At 38.6% G+C, this 17,028-nt stretch overlaps 1 protein-coding gene across 2 annotated transcripts in view; it reads left to right on the forward strand.

Moving 5' to 3' along the window:
* Nucleotides 1–7,301: 7,301 nt before the first annotated feature.
* Nucleotides 7,302–17,028, forward strand: part of SPDYA (speedy/RINGO cell cycle regulator family member A) — a 30,814-nt gene continuing 21,087 nt past the window's right edge. For both annotated transcript variants that reach the window (XM_043980219.1, XM_043980220.1), the window contains exons 1-2: nt 7,302–7,536; nt 10,206–10,264. In XM_043980219.1, coding sequence (XP_043836154.1) covers nt 7,302–7,536; nt 10,206–10,264 — 294 coding nt within the window. The remainder of the gene's footprint in view (nt 7,537–10,205; nt 10,265–17,028) is intronic.

Below are 17,028 nucleotides of genomic sequence, written 5' to 3' on the forward strand. Positions count from 1 at the left end.
CCCCACCCCCAACTGCCTTCATTTTATTTTTGTTTGGGTTTTTTTAAGTGAGGCAATTGGGGTTAAGTGACTTGCCCTGGGTCACACAGCTAGTAAGTGTTAAGTGTCTGAGGCCAGATTTGAACTCAGGTACTCCTGACTCCAGGGCCAGTGCTCTATCCACTGCACCACCTAGCTGCCCCATCCTTCATTTTATAGAGGTGGAAGTTGGGTCATAAAATCATTGTATCATTCAAAATTCTTCCTTCAAATCTATATCACCAAATCCAGTCAGTTTTCTTCCAAGTACCACCACTGTCCATCTTCTTGTTACCACCACTTTAGTCTAAACCCTCATAACCTCATGATTGAATTAATGCAGTAGCTTCTTCAGTTGGTTCCCCGAATCAATCCTTTCTAATCCAAGGGATTCCCAAACTTTCCAGTTCCTGTATTCTTGGCTTTCAGTAAACTTACCCTACATCCTATTCAATATGAAATGAAAATCTTGAGTTTAATACGCCATACACACTTAAGAAATGAAAAGGATTAATTTTTCATAAAACTCTTATTTGGTAGCATTTTTTCACTTGCTCTACTACTTTTGAGAGTATTTCAGTAGGACATTATAGCTATTTGTCAAATATTCCCCATACCTACCTCATAAGTTTCTCAAATAACTTTTAGGGGTATATGTATCGTATACATGGTAACCAGATTTTGACTTTTTGTTGAAAAACTTAGTTGCTTCCTGTTGTCTGTAGGATCAATTCAACTCATCCTTGCATGCAAAGTCATCTGAAATTCATTTTGCCAAGAGGTACAATTTAATGTATCGGGGATTGCACTGAATTTGGAGTCAGAGAACTCAGGCTTAAGGCCTAGCCCTGTCCCTAGTTAACTCTATGACCTCTTAAGCAAGTTATTTAACCTTGGTGGACCTCAGTTAACTCATGTATAATAGAAAAGCGATAGGTTATATGATCACTATGGTCCTAATGTGGCACTTAGTACTAAAATTATTTAAAATGTATAGTATAGGCAAATGCTATGGAGATTCTGAAAGGAGAGAACATATTAAGGAAAAAGCCTTGTGGAGAAGGTAGGATGGGCTAGATTTGATGATAACATGAACCACTTAAGGAAAATTGAAAAATTGAAATGGCATGGTTAGCTATAAAGTCGAGAGTGGCCTGGCTGGAATGTAATAGAAGTTTGCCAAGAAATTGAAACTTGAAAGTGTAATGTAGGACTGGAGTTTGGGTTACACTGGATGCGCAAAGAAAGAACAACTGTAGATGTTTAGACAGAATAAAGGTATGAATATAGCAGTTGTATGCAGCCTGTATTAGGAGAAAGACATGTCTAGGAACCCAGAAAGTAGGTTATTATAAAATCCATGTGTAAACTAATGAGAACCTCAACTGGCCACCTTGACAGAGACAACAAATACGGCTTATCTTTTTGGCTTCTATAGAAGGTGGCACAAAGAAAGTGTTTGGGGGAAAACACGTTTTTTCTATATATATTAAATTTCTGTACAAAGCTGAATATAAATGCTAAATAAAGTCCTATGTATTTTATTCATTTGAAAATATTCTTTGAAGGTGTCCACAGTTTTCACTTCACTGCTAATGGACCCTCAAAGGGGGTCCTCAATTTAGGAATATTGAGATGTCTCACAGAGAGGTCAGGGTTAAAGATGTAAATTTGAAAGTTGTTCATACAGGGTAGATTATTTGCTATTTCCTGAAGCTGCCAGTTGACTCAAACAAGCAAACGTTTGTCAAGAGTGGATGAAGGGAGGCAGTTAGGTGTTGCAATGGATAAAGCACAGGCCCCCGATTCAGGAGGACCTGAGTTCAAGTCCAGCCTCAGACACTTGACACTAGCTGTATGACCCTGGGCAAGTCACTTAACCCTCATTGCCCCACCAAAAAAAAAAACAAAACCAAAAAACAAGAGTGGATGAAGCAGATCAGCAAATTGGATGGATAGACAGATATCAGTATTTTTTTAAGTGGATTAAGCCAGGCCTGGTGGTATAGTGGAATATAGTCCCTGCTTCTGGGGAGACTGAGGTTGGTGGGTCACATAAGTGTGGGTGTTCTGATCAGCAGTAGGAGTAAGGCATATTGATTAAGTGTATACCCGACATCCAGGACCAATATGGTGAGGGGCCATCTTCAAAGCTGTTGTGTCAGTCATCTTAGGTCAAGCTGCGAGTCATTACTGCATGCACTTCCAACCTAGGTGAGACCCAGTCTCAAAAAATATATTTTTTTGAGAAAGGGTGAGTAAAAGATGGAGGATAAAACATTGAAGATACCTAATTTAACCTTTCCGTTTATGCTAATTTTCCTTCCTGGAATATTTTGGTTCCTCTTTGATTTTCTAATCCCTCCCAAATTTTTCCAGACCTAGCTGAAGTCTCACCTCCTCCATGAAATCTTTGCCCAGTTTAATACTGCTTTGGTCTCTAGTATATCACTATGCAATTTTTTGTTTTGTTTTGTTGGGGGTTTTTGCGGAGCATTGAGAGTTAAGTGACTTGCCCAGGGTCACACAGCTAGTGAGTCTCAAGTGTCTGAGCATTTGAATTCAGGTCCTCCTGAATCTAGGGCCTATGCTTTATCCATTGTGCCACCTAACTACCCTCCTTCATCCACTCTTGGTAAACGTTTGCTTGCTTGCTTGGGTCAACTGGCAGCTTCAAGAAATAGCAAATCTCCCCTGTATGAACAACTTTCAAATTTACATCTTTAACCGTAGGCCTCTCTGTGAGACATCTAGCTGCCCCAATGGCTATCGTTCAGTTCCTTCAGTATTATATAATTTCTTTGGTTGCTCAAGAAATCTAGTTTTTATAGATGGTTTAAAATCTGGGTGATTCTTAGCACCCCTACTCTCTTTATTGCCATACCAAATCATCACTGCAGAAGGTGTTCTTAAAGCAATCGACCATTTTGTATTTTTTTTATGTTTCGTGTATCACTGTAACCAAAGGATTTAGCTATTATTGGCCAACCTGCTCTTGGTGAGCTCCATATTTAGATTGTTCTTTGAACAGTTGACATAGTATGCCATCAGGATCACATCCAGATCCTTTTGGTCCTTATCCTGTTAGTTTGTATTCTTATGGAATAATCTTTGAGAAGTTAGCATCACCTCTATGCCACAATGAAATCGTAGGAGTAGTACTTTTCAGTAAGTAGCTTCTTTATATTCTAAAAAATGTTGCCCTCATAACTTAACATACAATTTGAGCTGTGGTTTGACCAGGACACAGTATTTTTAAAAGGGGGCGGAGTCTCTTGTTGTGGCTGCTATACTTGTTAGTTAATTCAGGTTAACAGTTTTGGTGTTGCCTTTTTTTTTTTTAACTTCTAAATCACATTGTTGACTTACTGACTATTGAGTGTAGCAAAGGGAGCTGACCTCTAAGCCAGGAAGACCTGACCTCAAATCCAACTTTTGATACATACTGCCTATATGTGTCCCTTGGCAAATCATTTCACTTCTCAATACTCAAAGCAACTCTAAGGTTATGAGACACAGAGAAGGTGCTAACCTGCATTGCTAAAGGGGAGCTGCGTGATGCAGGAGTTTTCTTTACCAATAAACTCATAGTTTATTGTAGTTTCCATCCTTACTGGGTATGCATAATCTTGCATCCACTAATACTCCCAAAGGAGTTGTCTATGAACATTGCCTAAGAACATATAATCAGGATCAAGGCCTGTGCTACAGAGAATCAAAAAGCTTCACAAAATGAGAGGGGTGAGGTCTGTTGATCTCTTCTGAGCACCTTCAGTGGCCTCCCTATTGCCTATAGGATAACACACAAACTAACTCCCTTGTCTGACTTTCCAGGCTATCCACAATCTGATTCAAACTTATCTTTTGAGCTTTATTTCAGATTCACCTTAGGTGTTCAACATTCCTGGCAAATATGACTTCTGTTCCTTAGTCTTGTATGCTGGGAGACCTCTATGTGAGGTTTCCCTTCATTGAAATCTGTGCTCATTGGAGATGAGTTCAGTACAAAGTTGGATTAAAGAGCATCTAAACTCCCTTTCATTTCTTAAATCCTAGCTTTCTGTGTTCATGCAGGCTATCCTCTCCTTCCTCACTTAACTTTAATAGCACATTAGTTCCTTCAGAGCAAAGTTTAGGGTCCATTTCTTTTCTGTCTTTACCTTGGGTATTAAGGAAAATGTTGGTCAAAATGACCAAAAGCATTCACTAGCTATGACCATTCCTTTTGGTGCCATTAAATAGCCCCTGCCCTGACTTTTAGAGGCCCATAAAAGAGGAGTGAGGCTGTGGTGCACTCTAGGGACCTCAGTTTGTTTGTCTGTAAAAGGAGGAGGTTGGACTACACATCGCTCACAAATCTGTTCCAGCTCTAAATCTAATCTCATGATCTAGTCCAACTATAATAAGGTCCAACTTCCCTCTTTTTTTCCCCCTCAAAGAACTGTAAAAGTACCTAGTCCAGCCAGCCATTGAATCTCGGGCCTTTTGATTTTCAGGCTGGTGCTCTTGCCACTACATTTCTCTGCCCTCGAGTTGAATGTAAAGAAACAATTTTTCTGGAAAGAAATAACTAACAGCTATGCCTTCTAAGGTTCTGGGGTACCTCCCCCCCCCTAACAAAAAGGTCCACTTAAAGGAAAAGTTAATATTTGGTCATTAGTTTGGTAATGAGCATTTGAATGACATGCAAGTGCACCGCTTTTTCATTCCTTCGTGTCTTCGTTTATTCACTAAAAAGAGCTTATTACAAGCCATGCACTACGGGACACAACAAAAGCTTCCTCTGCCTCCCCCGGGCTGTGCTAGGCCAGTGCCACCGGTACCCGTGGAAGGGGCCCAGCACGGATGAAGAGGCTGGCCCAATGGACAAGCCCATAATGAGGGGCAGCAGTCATTGCCTGGGCACTTCTCACCATACCTAATCTTTGCGGCGCTCCCGGAGTTCACTGGATGTCAGCGGCGGCCGGCCCGGCGCGAGTTGAATGGGCGCGTGACGCAGCGAGGGGGGCGCATCCCGTGGCGCCCCGCCCAGGACTCCTCCGCGCCCTCTGATTGGCTGCCCTGAGCCCGAGCTCGCGCTCCCTCGCGCTCCCTCGCGCGCGCTCTCCGGGTTGGCGGGAGGTTCGGAGGGTCCCGTGGTGTGCAGCTGTTTGCCGTCGAGTGAAGTAACTGCTCTCGGCTTTCTCTGAGGCCGGAGGCCACGGGACGTGCCCCTGCTCGCCTTTTGTTCCACTGACCTAGAGCCCAGGCATTCTGCCACTCTCAGGTACCTCCCCCATCTCTGGCTTAGGTTGTCTCAGGAGATCACCTCTGCTCCGAGGCTCCGGAAAGAGACGAAGGATGTCCACCGAGAGCGCCTTCCCGCGGGGCTTTTCCTGGACAATTCCCCGGACCGGGGCGGCCTTGTCAGTCGCCCTTTCTTGTCCCGAGAGTATTGGGGGGGGAGGGGGCGGGTTGTATTGAGCTTAAGCGTGGTGGCTGGGCTGTCAGGTCAGGCCTTGTCTAGAGTGTCCGAAGCAGTCCTTTGAAGGTGGGGAGCGGGTGAGGGAACGTATACGGGTGTAATGAGTGTGCATCGAGGGGGGAGGTGTGAAGAAAAGTATGTGGGGGTATGGTGAGTATGCATCGAGGGGGAGGGGAGAGGAAAAGTTTGTGAGGGTGATGAGTGGGCATTGAGGGGGGAGGGGAGAGGAGAAGTATGTGGGGGTGGTGAGTGTGCATTGAGGGGGAGGGGAGAGGAAAAGTATGTGGAGGCGATGAGTGTGCATCAAGGGGAGAGGAGAGAAGTATGTGGGGGTGATGAGTGCATCCAGGGGAGAGGAAAAATATGTGAGTGTGTAAAGAGTGTGCATTGAGGAGGGAGGTGTGAAGAAAAGTGTGGGGGCGTGGTGAGTGCATCGAGGAGGAGGGGAGAGGAAAAAGTATGTGGGTGTGTAATGAGTGTGCATCTAGGGGGAGGGGAGAGAAAAAGTATGTGGAGGTGATGAGTGTACATCTAGGGGGGAGGCGAGAGGAAAAGTATGTGGGTGTGTGGTGAGTGCCTAGAGGTGGGAGGTGTGAGAGGAAGTATGTAGGTATGTTGTGGTGGAGTGTTCTTCAATGCTCCATTGCAAAGGTTGTTGTGTACAAGCTCCTGGCTCTCCCTTGAGAAGAGCTTGGAGCTGAGGACCACTAGGTAGGCCCCACCTCCTTTTATTTTGTGTGACTGGAATTTCACTCACTGTTGTACCTTTTGCTTCCAGTAGAGGGCAGTGCCCAGGGGTCACATACTTCAAGGTAGCTGGCTGCTAGCAAAGGTGAGTTTAGACTAGGGCTGAAATGTCTCAAAGGTATTGAACTGTGGGAAACTTCATAAGTTGTCTTTGGAGAAGGCCTTTGGACATCCACTCCAATAGTTTTGTTTGGGAGTAGGATCTTTTTACCCTACCCATCTTCCAGTGCTTAAGACAAATACTTCCCTGTTTGTGCACCACTAAGCCACAGTTATTTGGCCTTGGATATTATGCACCTGAATTTTCAAATTTAAACTGTCTCAGGGTAGGCACAAATTCACAAATTTGAGTGAATTTAGAGGAGGCCAAATGTCATAGAGTTGTTAATCCTGTAAGTAATATAGCTCCTGGATAATTTCAGTGAAATATTAAATCAATATATATGAGACAAATGAAATTGTAGGCATTACTCATAGAAAATGTATGTGATTTATTCAGAGCTTTATATATTTGCAAAAGTCAGAGCTGTTTACTTCTGATCTAGCACTTTTTCCCTGATTACTTCAAGAATGCTTGGACTAACTATATAAAAAATACTAATTATACTAATTATAGACTTTTATGTAAATTGCTAACTATTTGTTCCTGGTTATCATGTAGTAAAACACTGAGTATGCATGTCATCAAATGTTAAGTTGCAGTAGACTTTCATGTATGCTCATTCTTTGTGATTTTTCTGCTTTCATAGCTTAATCATTTGTCCATTTACAGTAACTTCAAAAAATTAAAGATTTATTTTTATGTGATCAGTCACTCAAAGTTCATTTCATTGCTAAAGTTCATGCTTGTTAAAGATGATCTGAATTTTTCATTAAAAAGTAAATGCTTTTTGGAATATTAAATCAAGTGAATTTTTTTTAATTTACCATGGTGTTTGCTAATACAAAGATGTGTGGTTTTTATTGTCTTCTAATACAGTACTGACAATGGTAGCTATTTTGTGTGGAAATGAAATTCAAGATAATAAATATTTTCTGTTTTATATTTATAGGAATCTTTTCAATAACCAGAATGAGACACAATCAGATCTGTTGTGAGACACCGCCAACAGTCACTGTTCATGTAAAATCAGGATCAAGTAGATCTCATCAGCCAAAAAAAGCCATTAATCTTAAGCGTCCTATTTTTAAAGATAGTTGGCAAACATCTGAAAAAAATGCACATAATAGTAACAAGTCTAAACGTTCCAAAGGACCATGTCTAGTTATACAGCGTCAAGAAATGACTGCTTTCTTTAAATTATTTGGTAGGTTAAAGTATTTTAATAGTTATATGAGTGCAACAATTAGTTATATAAACATCTATTATTCATTTTCCTTTGTAATCAGAGTCTACTTCTACTTCCTATACTAGATTTCTCACCTTCAATAGATCTGTAAAGTTTTTTCTACACTACCTAGATTTTCTTACATGAATCACTAACAGCATATCAAAGTGACTCACACCAACTCTGGAAATATGTTTACAGTTTTGGTTTAATTTTATCCCTTATGAAGTTTTAAAGTAAGAAGTGAGTGGGATGGATTAATAGCATTATTTCAGTCTCTGGAGTAAAATCCAAAAATTGATCACCCTTATAAAATAATATCCTTACTCAGTGAGATCGATATAATCTTTTGCCTAGAGCATAGGATCTTTCTGTTATGCTGATAAATTTCACAAAGTACCAGAGATTAAGATCCTTCTTTGATCCACCAAAAAATGTGTGGTACTTGATATTGACTTAGGATGGTTATGGCAACAATATGAACTAGAATAAAGGCTAGGGTGTCCTAGAAGATATCTGGGACATCGAGGAAATCGAAAAGATTCTAGTGATAGCAGAAGGGCAAAAGTCCTGAGAACAAGATGCCTTGTTTTAAAGAAGCACTATGGCATGTGTAAGAGGAAGAGAACTAGAGAGAAGAATTTGAACTTTTCAGAAGAGGAACCTTAGAAAAGTTATGGAGAATTTGGGGGAGAAAACTGGGAAGGAGAGAAGACAATAAGGACTATCAATGTTTTAACATCTGATTGATGCTCTAGAAGCCTATGATTCTTATCTCACTACTGGTAAGCTTTTTTTAGGTGATGAGTAAAAGCAGCCTGGGAAAAGTTACTGGTTTGTGTCTCTTCTAGAATTCATACCTGATCTTTGTAAGGAAGGATAGAAGACTCCTATATCCTTTGGGGTCATTTAAGAAATAGAAAAGAAACTGATAAGGCAAAAATAGATTAAAGTTTTCTCAAAAGAAGACTATCGTGAAAATTTTACATTTATATGACTATATTAATAATATAAGGTGCAAAACTGAATTTTAAAAGTTATGATATTTAACTTTCAAGACAAAATAATCTAGTTGATCACTGACGTGAGTATTCTTTCACTGGTGCAAAGTAAATATCATCTATTCAGATCTGGGTCCAGCTCATTGACCATCTGCACTACCTATGCAATGGGCTTCATAGCTAATTCAGTGTTATGATCTGGTCTATATATATTCATCATCCACCTGATTTTTCCTTCATGGGTTACTAATCCAATCTCTTTAGACCATGGATGTCATTGGTGAGGACCTAGTGTTTCTGGATTCAGCGCATTAAGCACAATCTATCTGGTAATCCTTACCATCTAGCTAGCTTCCCTCTTCTATTGGGACTCTTCACAAAATATCCTCAGTAACATTGGTGAATAACTTCAGTGAGCATATATGCCCCTATTTTGTACCAGGCCTAATATTAATCCTCAGGATTCCTTAAACAAAGTAATATCTCATGACATATATATGGAAGATATTTGAAGAGGAACCCTCATGGCTGTGCTTTAATTACTCAAATACTTTTTAAAATAAAAAAGCAGTAGAATCATGTTTTTTGTACCTTTTAGTCAACTCTAATTTTGAAGTTGTAGGCTACTGTAGAAAATTGTAAGAACTATAGAAATGAGAAAGTAGGCATGTGGGTTAGTATTTGCTGCTATCTTCTCAGTCACCTATCTGTTGTTATAATGCCATCCTTGGTCTTTTTCGTTATTTGGGGATTTTTTAATATATTTGAGTAACTAAAAAAATCTCATCATTCTTTATTTCCAGCATTTATAAATAGGGAAACTAATGCACATGTTTGGCCTTTTTGTTTATTTTATAGTTTGGATTTTTTGAGATCTGAGAAAATGATCTCTGCCTTTGAAATTGTCATCTTTAGCACAGAGTGGTGTGTATATTTGATCAGGTAGAGCTACTATCTTCCTTCTTAAGTGCCACAATTTCTTCAAATAACCAATCAGGTAGTGAAGTGATAAGTCCAATTATAGTAGTTCTACTATCATTGATGATGAGAATGTATCACACCAGCACACTGGCAGGATTGTTCCATTTCACGTATGTTTGGTCTTCTTGTTTCATCTTTAAATGCTTAGAATGATCTGGCTTAGTTGGGTCTCATACCAAGCTTTCTGCTAGCTTGTTTTCAACTCTACTCTCCTGTTTCTTTTATGAAACAACATGCTTGTTCATATATCTGACAAACAAGTGATGCAGTGTCTTAGTGGCCAAAATAAGCAAACTGCAATATGTCGAACACAAACATAGATAAGTTGACTTACATGACTTTTAAAAAAGAAGGAAAATCTAGAGTTGCCCAGAGTAAATTGCTTAATCTTATTGGCTCCAATAGTGTAGTAATTTACAGTCATCTCTTCCCCTACCAATCTCATCTTACATAGACAAGCAAATCAGAGGTTCAAGATTACTACTGAAAGCAACAGCTTTTTAGGTAATTCTTGTGGTAGATAGAGATATAGTGGTCCCTGAGAACTATACTTAGGATATCTTTGTTTTGGCCATTCTTATTTAGGTTCATGACAGATATTTATAACTCATTATATAGAGAAGAGCCTATTTTACAAAGAAAAGTAATAGCAATCTATTGTTGCAGATGATGACTTAATTCAAGATTTCTTATGGATGGATTGCTGCTGTAAAATTGCAGATAAGGTAAATTTTATAAGCATGGAATGAATAGCAAGTGATATTTAACATTGGTATCTGACTACATCCTCAGCATTTTAATTAAGACCAGTGTGGTCATTAATCAGATATGTGCTTTTACTGCTTCATAATTGCAGTTTGTGTGAATTTCTTGGGGCGAGAACATTAAAATCTAGATCTGGGATCCACTTTCTGGCATACTCACCAACTCTGTTTTAAGGAATATAAGATGTTGATTGAATATACATCTTATATCTTGTTCTATTGTAAATAAATAGTATTAATTATTAAAAATCATAACAATTGTAATGGTAGCAAGCACTGTGGTATTTAAATTAAGTCAACTTGTATATTCAACTCTATGTTTTAATATTTTTTAAGATATTCAGGTAAAAAGAGTTCCAGTGGTAATTTTTAAAATGGGTTCTTTTGAAAGTCTTATTTTTCAACTCAAGTATAGCTTTCTGTATGTAATAAAGTTGCTGCATGCCGTATGGTATACTAGAGAAAAGATGATTCTATACAAACACCAAAGGCATTCCTGAGTAGCCCTGATTACAGCACTGTTTTTATGGACAAAACACTCAATTTCATGTAGGTAGGTATGGAAGAATCCCCTTCATACCATTTTTTATCTTAAAGTGGCAGCTATGGAAAAGGAAAAGATCCGCCTGACCAACAGGTCCAAAACAGAATTCATCAAACTATTATCTTCCTACAGAAGTCCAAATCTCATTCTAACTTAAATGTTTTTGTCAAGGGAACCACTAACCTTCTAGTTACAAAAATTGCAACCTTCATTATTCATTATTCATTCTCTCTCACTAATTTGATTTGATTTGATTAGTTGCTTGAATCTTATCTATTCTACCTCTACTACATCTGTTCTGTTTGTTTTTTTTCCACTCACATGACCACTGACCTATTTCATGCATAAGACATTCCAACTCTCACCTACATGCTTTTTTGTGGATTGTTTTCTATATATTTTGCTTTTGGGGGGGGGGGGTAAGGCAGTTGGGGTTAAGTGACTTACCCAGGGTCACACAGCTAGTACATGTCAAGTGTTTGAGGTTGGATTTGAACTCAGGTCCTCCTGAATCCAGGGCCGGTGCTTTATCCACTGCACCACCTAGCTGCCCCATTTTCTATATATTTTGAATGCTTTTTCTATTTACCTCTTCTTTTTGGAATTCCTGGGTGCCTTAAAGGCTCAATTAAAGTGACACCTATTCCATGATACCTTTCTAATCTCTTCAGTTTGTGTGCTTCTCTCCCTCCTCCCTCACACACACAAAAAAAATGACTTTGTTATTAACGAATATTTACTTGTTTTCCCCGGTAGGATATAAGCTTGAAGATAAAGGAGCATTTCATTTGTCTAAATGCTTATTGAATTGCATTAGATGGCTAATATAAATTATTTGTTTTAGTATAACAGCATTGATTTCAAGATTAATATGAACAGTTCTGTTGGATTTAAAAGCAATCTGGCAAAATTTTAATTTGAAGTAATGTGCAGTATAGCAATTGAAGCTATTGAACAGCAGATGGCACTGTTTACAAATTAACAGAACAGTTCTCAAACAATACCACCTAAAGATTTAGAACTGGAAGGGACTCTATAGAGATCCATCTTATGTGTTTTTGAGATCAGGAATTTTTCAGCTTTTTGGTAAAGGTCAGGTGAGGCCTAAAGGGGGAGAGTGACTATTCAAGCTCTTAAAGCTGGAAAATAGGGGCAGCTAGGTGACGCAGTGGATAGAGCACTGGCCCTGGATTCAGGAGGACTTGAGTTCAAATCCGGCCTCAGACACTTTACACACTTACTAGCTGTGTGACCCTGGGCAAGTCACTTAACCCCAATTGCCTCACCAAAAGAAAAAAACAACAACTGGTAAATAGCAGCTTTCAAATGATTCAAACCTAGGTCCTTTGACTCCAACGTATCTATTGATACTTGCTGTACTAGAAATGAAAAAGTCATATTATTATGAAAATATCTTTGACTTTGTATATCCCCTGAATAGATCTCAGCGGTCTGCAGACCATATTTTGAGAACTGATGCTATAGCCATAGGGAGACTGACTCAAACCTGTGTCCAGTGAAGAAAGGATAACTAAGTAAAGGCACTGGACTTGGAGTCAGACAACCTGAGTTCAAACTCAGGTCACTATTTACTTGATATGTAACCTTGAACAAGTCATTTAATTTTTTTAAGACTTAGTTTCTTTATAGGTAAAATTGAGAGGGTTGAACTGTATAATTTCCAAGGATCCTTCCATGCCTAAAATCTCATCATTCTGTATTTCCAGCATTTATAAATAGGGAAACTAATGCACAAGACTGTGACTTGCCCAATGTCAGGGAAGAAGCAGTAGTACCAGGGCTAAGGCCTCTTAATACCTAGACCTGTGTCTTTGCAATAAAAACAAACTTCTGAAAGTAATTAATTATATAGGAATGATAGTTTATAAGTGGACTTGTTTCTGGTGGAACCAAAGCAGTTGCAAGCTGAAAAGGAACATATAGTTTACTTAAATAAAGTGATATAGTCAAAGTTTTACCACTAGTTAGCTGAAAATGCAGGATTAGAACATAGGTTTCTAAACTGCTACACATCTCAGTGCTATTCCTACTAAAACATTGGTGAAAAGGTTACACTACTCTAAAAACTAGGTTAGAGTCTAATATTCTCTATATACAACATATAAATATTCCAATATAATTTCACGATCTCTAAATTATCTTGTAGCAGACTGTGGTCATAATGACTGTTTCTTATTTTTTCTTTTTTTGTTTTGGACCTAGAGAGAAACAAGTGATTCTCAGACTGTTTTATAGCACATTTTTAGGGAGAGAAGAGAGTTCTTTTTCCCTAAAAGGGGTTCTCAGCCATTTTTCCTGAAGTAAAAGGATTCCCTAAAGTGAGGTGGTTACTGATGGTGGAAATGCTGGAGGGGAAAGACGAAAAGAATTATGAGCTGCTAATACATTCCCACCTTTACTGAAGGCATCCTGTAAGCTACAGGGAGGTAGCTACCAATATCTTATATAGTTGAAAGTGCACTATATTTGGAATCAAAGACCTGAGTTTGAATCTTGGGGCTGCATTTACTTCCCATGTAACTTAGGGAAAATTAGTTCAGTTCTTTGGGCCTCCACTTCCTTACCTGTAAAATGATGGAATGGAGTTATGATACTATTTCCTAGGGGCAATGGGAGGTGGCTATGTTGGTATCTGTTGGCCTTTGATGCATCTAGTTGATCTGGGTAAGATAATCAGGAAATGCCATTGTAAAGTCAGGTAGTGCTTGAGCTTTTTGAGGATAGAGAGTCTGTTTTAAACTTCTTTGCTCAGTAAATGTTGGGTGACTACTTAAGTGAGCAGAATAGGGTGGGAAGGCATTATGTAAGGAAGGCTTCCAGGAAGAGGTAAGTTTTCAGCTGCCTTGAATTAGCAATGTTAGATTGGGAAGGTAGACCAGAGATAGTGGAAGAAACATCAAAAAGGACACATTGGAGCTGCTAGGTGGTGCAGTGGATAGAGTACTGGCCCTGGAGTCAGGAGGACCTGAGTTCAAATGGGGTCTCAGACACTTGACACTTATTAGCTCTGACCCTGGGCAAGTCACTTAACCCCAATTGCCTCACAAAATTAAATAAATAAATAGATAGGACACATTGTGTTTAAGTAGGGGGCAGGGAAACAAAGAAGATTGATGAAAAGTGAGTTTAAAAAAGTAGCAGTAGAAGCAGCTGTTGGAAAACTTTGAATGCTAAACTACTTAGATTTGCTATAAAATATTAAAATTTCAAATAAAATCCAATTCAGCAAACATTAGGTGCCTACCATGCACTAGGCACTGAGGATATAAAGACAAAAGAAAACTTTAATCTTAAACTAGTTCCATCTTCAATCTAAAGCTTAACTTTTTTTACATCTCTCTCAAATAGTCATCTAACAACTGTTTGAACACTAACATTGAAAGTGTTTGCTACTTTTCAAGGTAATCCATTATACTTATAGACAATTTTAATTATTACACAGTTATGTTACTAATATTGAGCCAGTCTGTATCCTGATAATTTATATCCACTGGTCCAGTTTTGCCTACTAGAGTCACCTTAAGTTCTGCTTTTCTTTTAGATGAAAGAATTTCATATATTTCAAGAAAGCTATCTCCCCAAGTTATTTTCCAAGTTAAATTTTCTCAATCCCTTTAAGTTTTTTTTCATATGATGGGTTCCAGGCCTACCTTTCATTATCTTGATCACCCTACTCTGAACATAGTCTGGTTTTGTCAGCATCTTAAAATGTGGCACTCAGACTTGAACATAGTAAAACATATATATATATATATATACGTACATGTATATGTATATGAATATATATTTATATTTACATATATTCTGATAAGTGCAGGATACAAAGGGACAACAACTTATCTAGGTCTGGATGTTAGATTATCTTTTTTTAATTAGTTTTGAATTTTACAAATGTTAAGTACTCCATATACAAAGAACAGAAAAACAGGTTCACATGGGAAATCCCAACTCACCATTTATATACAGCTTGATTTAAAAAAAAAAAGTTTCAAAGTTGGCTGGCTGCTCTCTGTCACTCATTCTCTCTCATACACACACCTATTCTTTTGTTTTTAAATGTTTTAGTGACTTTTCTAGTTTTTATTGCATCACTATTAGTCTTCCTCTTCTCCCCAATCCCACCAACTAAGAAAGAAAAAAAACAACAAAAAACCCTTGTAATAAATAAGCTTTCTCAGGCAAAACAGATCCACACATTAACTATGTCTTTAAAGCATATTTCCACCACATATACATCTGTTTTCTATCAGGAATAAGGTAACATATTCTGTTACCAGTCTTCTGACATTATGCATTTATTGCATTTATCAGAATTCCTAAGTCTTTCATAGTTGTTATTCTCTACAGTATTGTAGTTATATAAAATTTTTCTACTTGTTCTGCTAACTTCACTCTGCATCAACTCAAACAAGTCATACTTGATTTCTCTGCATCTTTTTATTTCTTTCAGCACAATGATATCATTCATGTACTATAATTTGTTCAGCCATCTCCCAGTTGATGAATGCTCCCTTAATATCAAGTTCTTTGCTATAACAAAAATTACTGCTATAAATATTTTTGTACCTGTGAGTCCTTTACCTCTATCTTTATTCTCTCCCTCTTTATTTCTACCTTCTGGATGTCTTGGCCCTCTTAAAGACTGAATACAAATCTTACCAAAAGGTACCCCTTCCTTCCTACCATCCTTCCCTACCAATAGCTGCCTGTTTGAGATATCTTCCATTTATACTGTTAGAAGGTGGAGTTTTGGCTGGAATTTGAAGCCAGGAGGTAGAGATGAGGAGGGAGACATTCCAGGCATTGGGGACAACCATCAAAAATGTCTAAAGTGGAGATTGGAATGTCTTGTTTGAGGAATAGTAAGGAGGCCAGTATCACTATGATAGAAGTGGTAACGTTGTGGGGAAGGGTATCAGAAAACTGGAAAGATAGGAAGGAGCCAGGTTATGGAAGCTATAAACACAAAACAACATTTTATAGTTGGTCCTGAAGGTGATAGGAAGCCACTTGGATTTATTAAATAGGGATATAATATGGTTGGACCTGCAATTTAGGAAGATCACTTTGACAGATGAGTGGAAAATGGACAGGAATGGGGAAAGATTGGTAGCAGGGAGATCAACCATCAGGTTGTAGTATTCCAGTTGTGAGATACTGAGGCTCTGCACCAGAGTGGTAGCAATTTCAGAGCAAAGAAGGAATATTTATAAGGAGTGTTGGGTAAGTCAAATCGATAGGACTTAGCAACAGATTGGATATGGAAAGTAAGAGGAGAAGTTGAAGACAAGAGGTTTCAAGACTGGGTGACTAGGAGGATGGTGGTGTCTTCAACAGCAATGAGAAAATTAAGAAATGAGGAGAACTTGAGGGAAAGATAATGTGTTCAGTTTTGGACATGTTGAGTTTAAGATGTCCTCAGGAGATCCCATTTTGAGATTTCTTGGGGCGGCTAGGTGGCGCAGTGGATAAAGCACTGGCCCTGGATTCAGGAGGACCTGAGTTCAAATCCAGCCTCAGACACTTGACACTTACTAGCTGTGTGACCCTGGGCAAGTCACTTAACCCCCATTGCCCCACCAAAAAAAAAAAAAGAGAGATTTTTCATTGGCAATTGGAGAAGCACAATTGAAGGACAAGAGAGAGATTAGGGTTGAATAAATCTGTTTGGATATCATCACCACAGAAATGATCATTGAATCCATAGAAGCTGATGAGATTAGCAGATGAAATAGTATAGAAGGAGAAGAGAAAGGGAACTAGGACAGAGACTTGGGAGACATTGATGGTTAGTGGGCATTATCTGCATGAAGGTGCAGCAAAGGATACTACTGAGGAATATAGTCAGACTGGTAGGAGAACCAAGAGAATAAACCAAAGCCTGCAGAGAGGTCAAGAAGGGTGAAAATTGAGAAAAGGCCATTAGATTTATCACTTAGATCACTAAACTTTGGAGACAGCTGTTTCAGTTGCTTGTTTATTGTCTTCAAATTCTTTCCAGATAGTGTTCCAGTTACTAACCTCACTTATTTCTCTGACTCAGTCAATAGTTTCTTTTAGTGTAAGTTTTCTATTTTCCTCAGTGCCCTCTGGTTATTTAATCTTGGTCTAGTCTAAATCATTCTTGAAAAATCTATAGGGTACTTAGCAAGGAATAACA

Source organism: Dromiciops gliroides, chromosome 2, assembly GCF_019393635.1.
Source record: "Dromiciops gliroides isolate mDroGli1 chromosome 2, mDroGli1.pri, whole genome shotgun sequence".
Classification (NCBI taxonomy): Eukaryota; Metazoa; Chordata; class Mammalia; order Microbiotheria; family Microbiotheriidae; genus Dromiciops; species Dromiciops gliroides.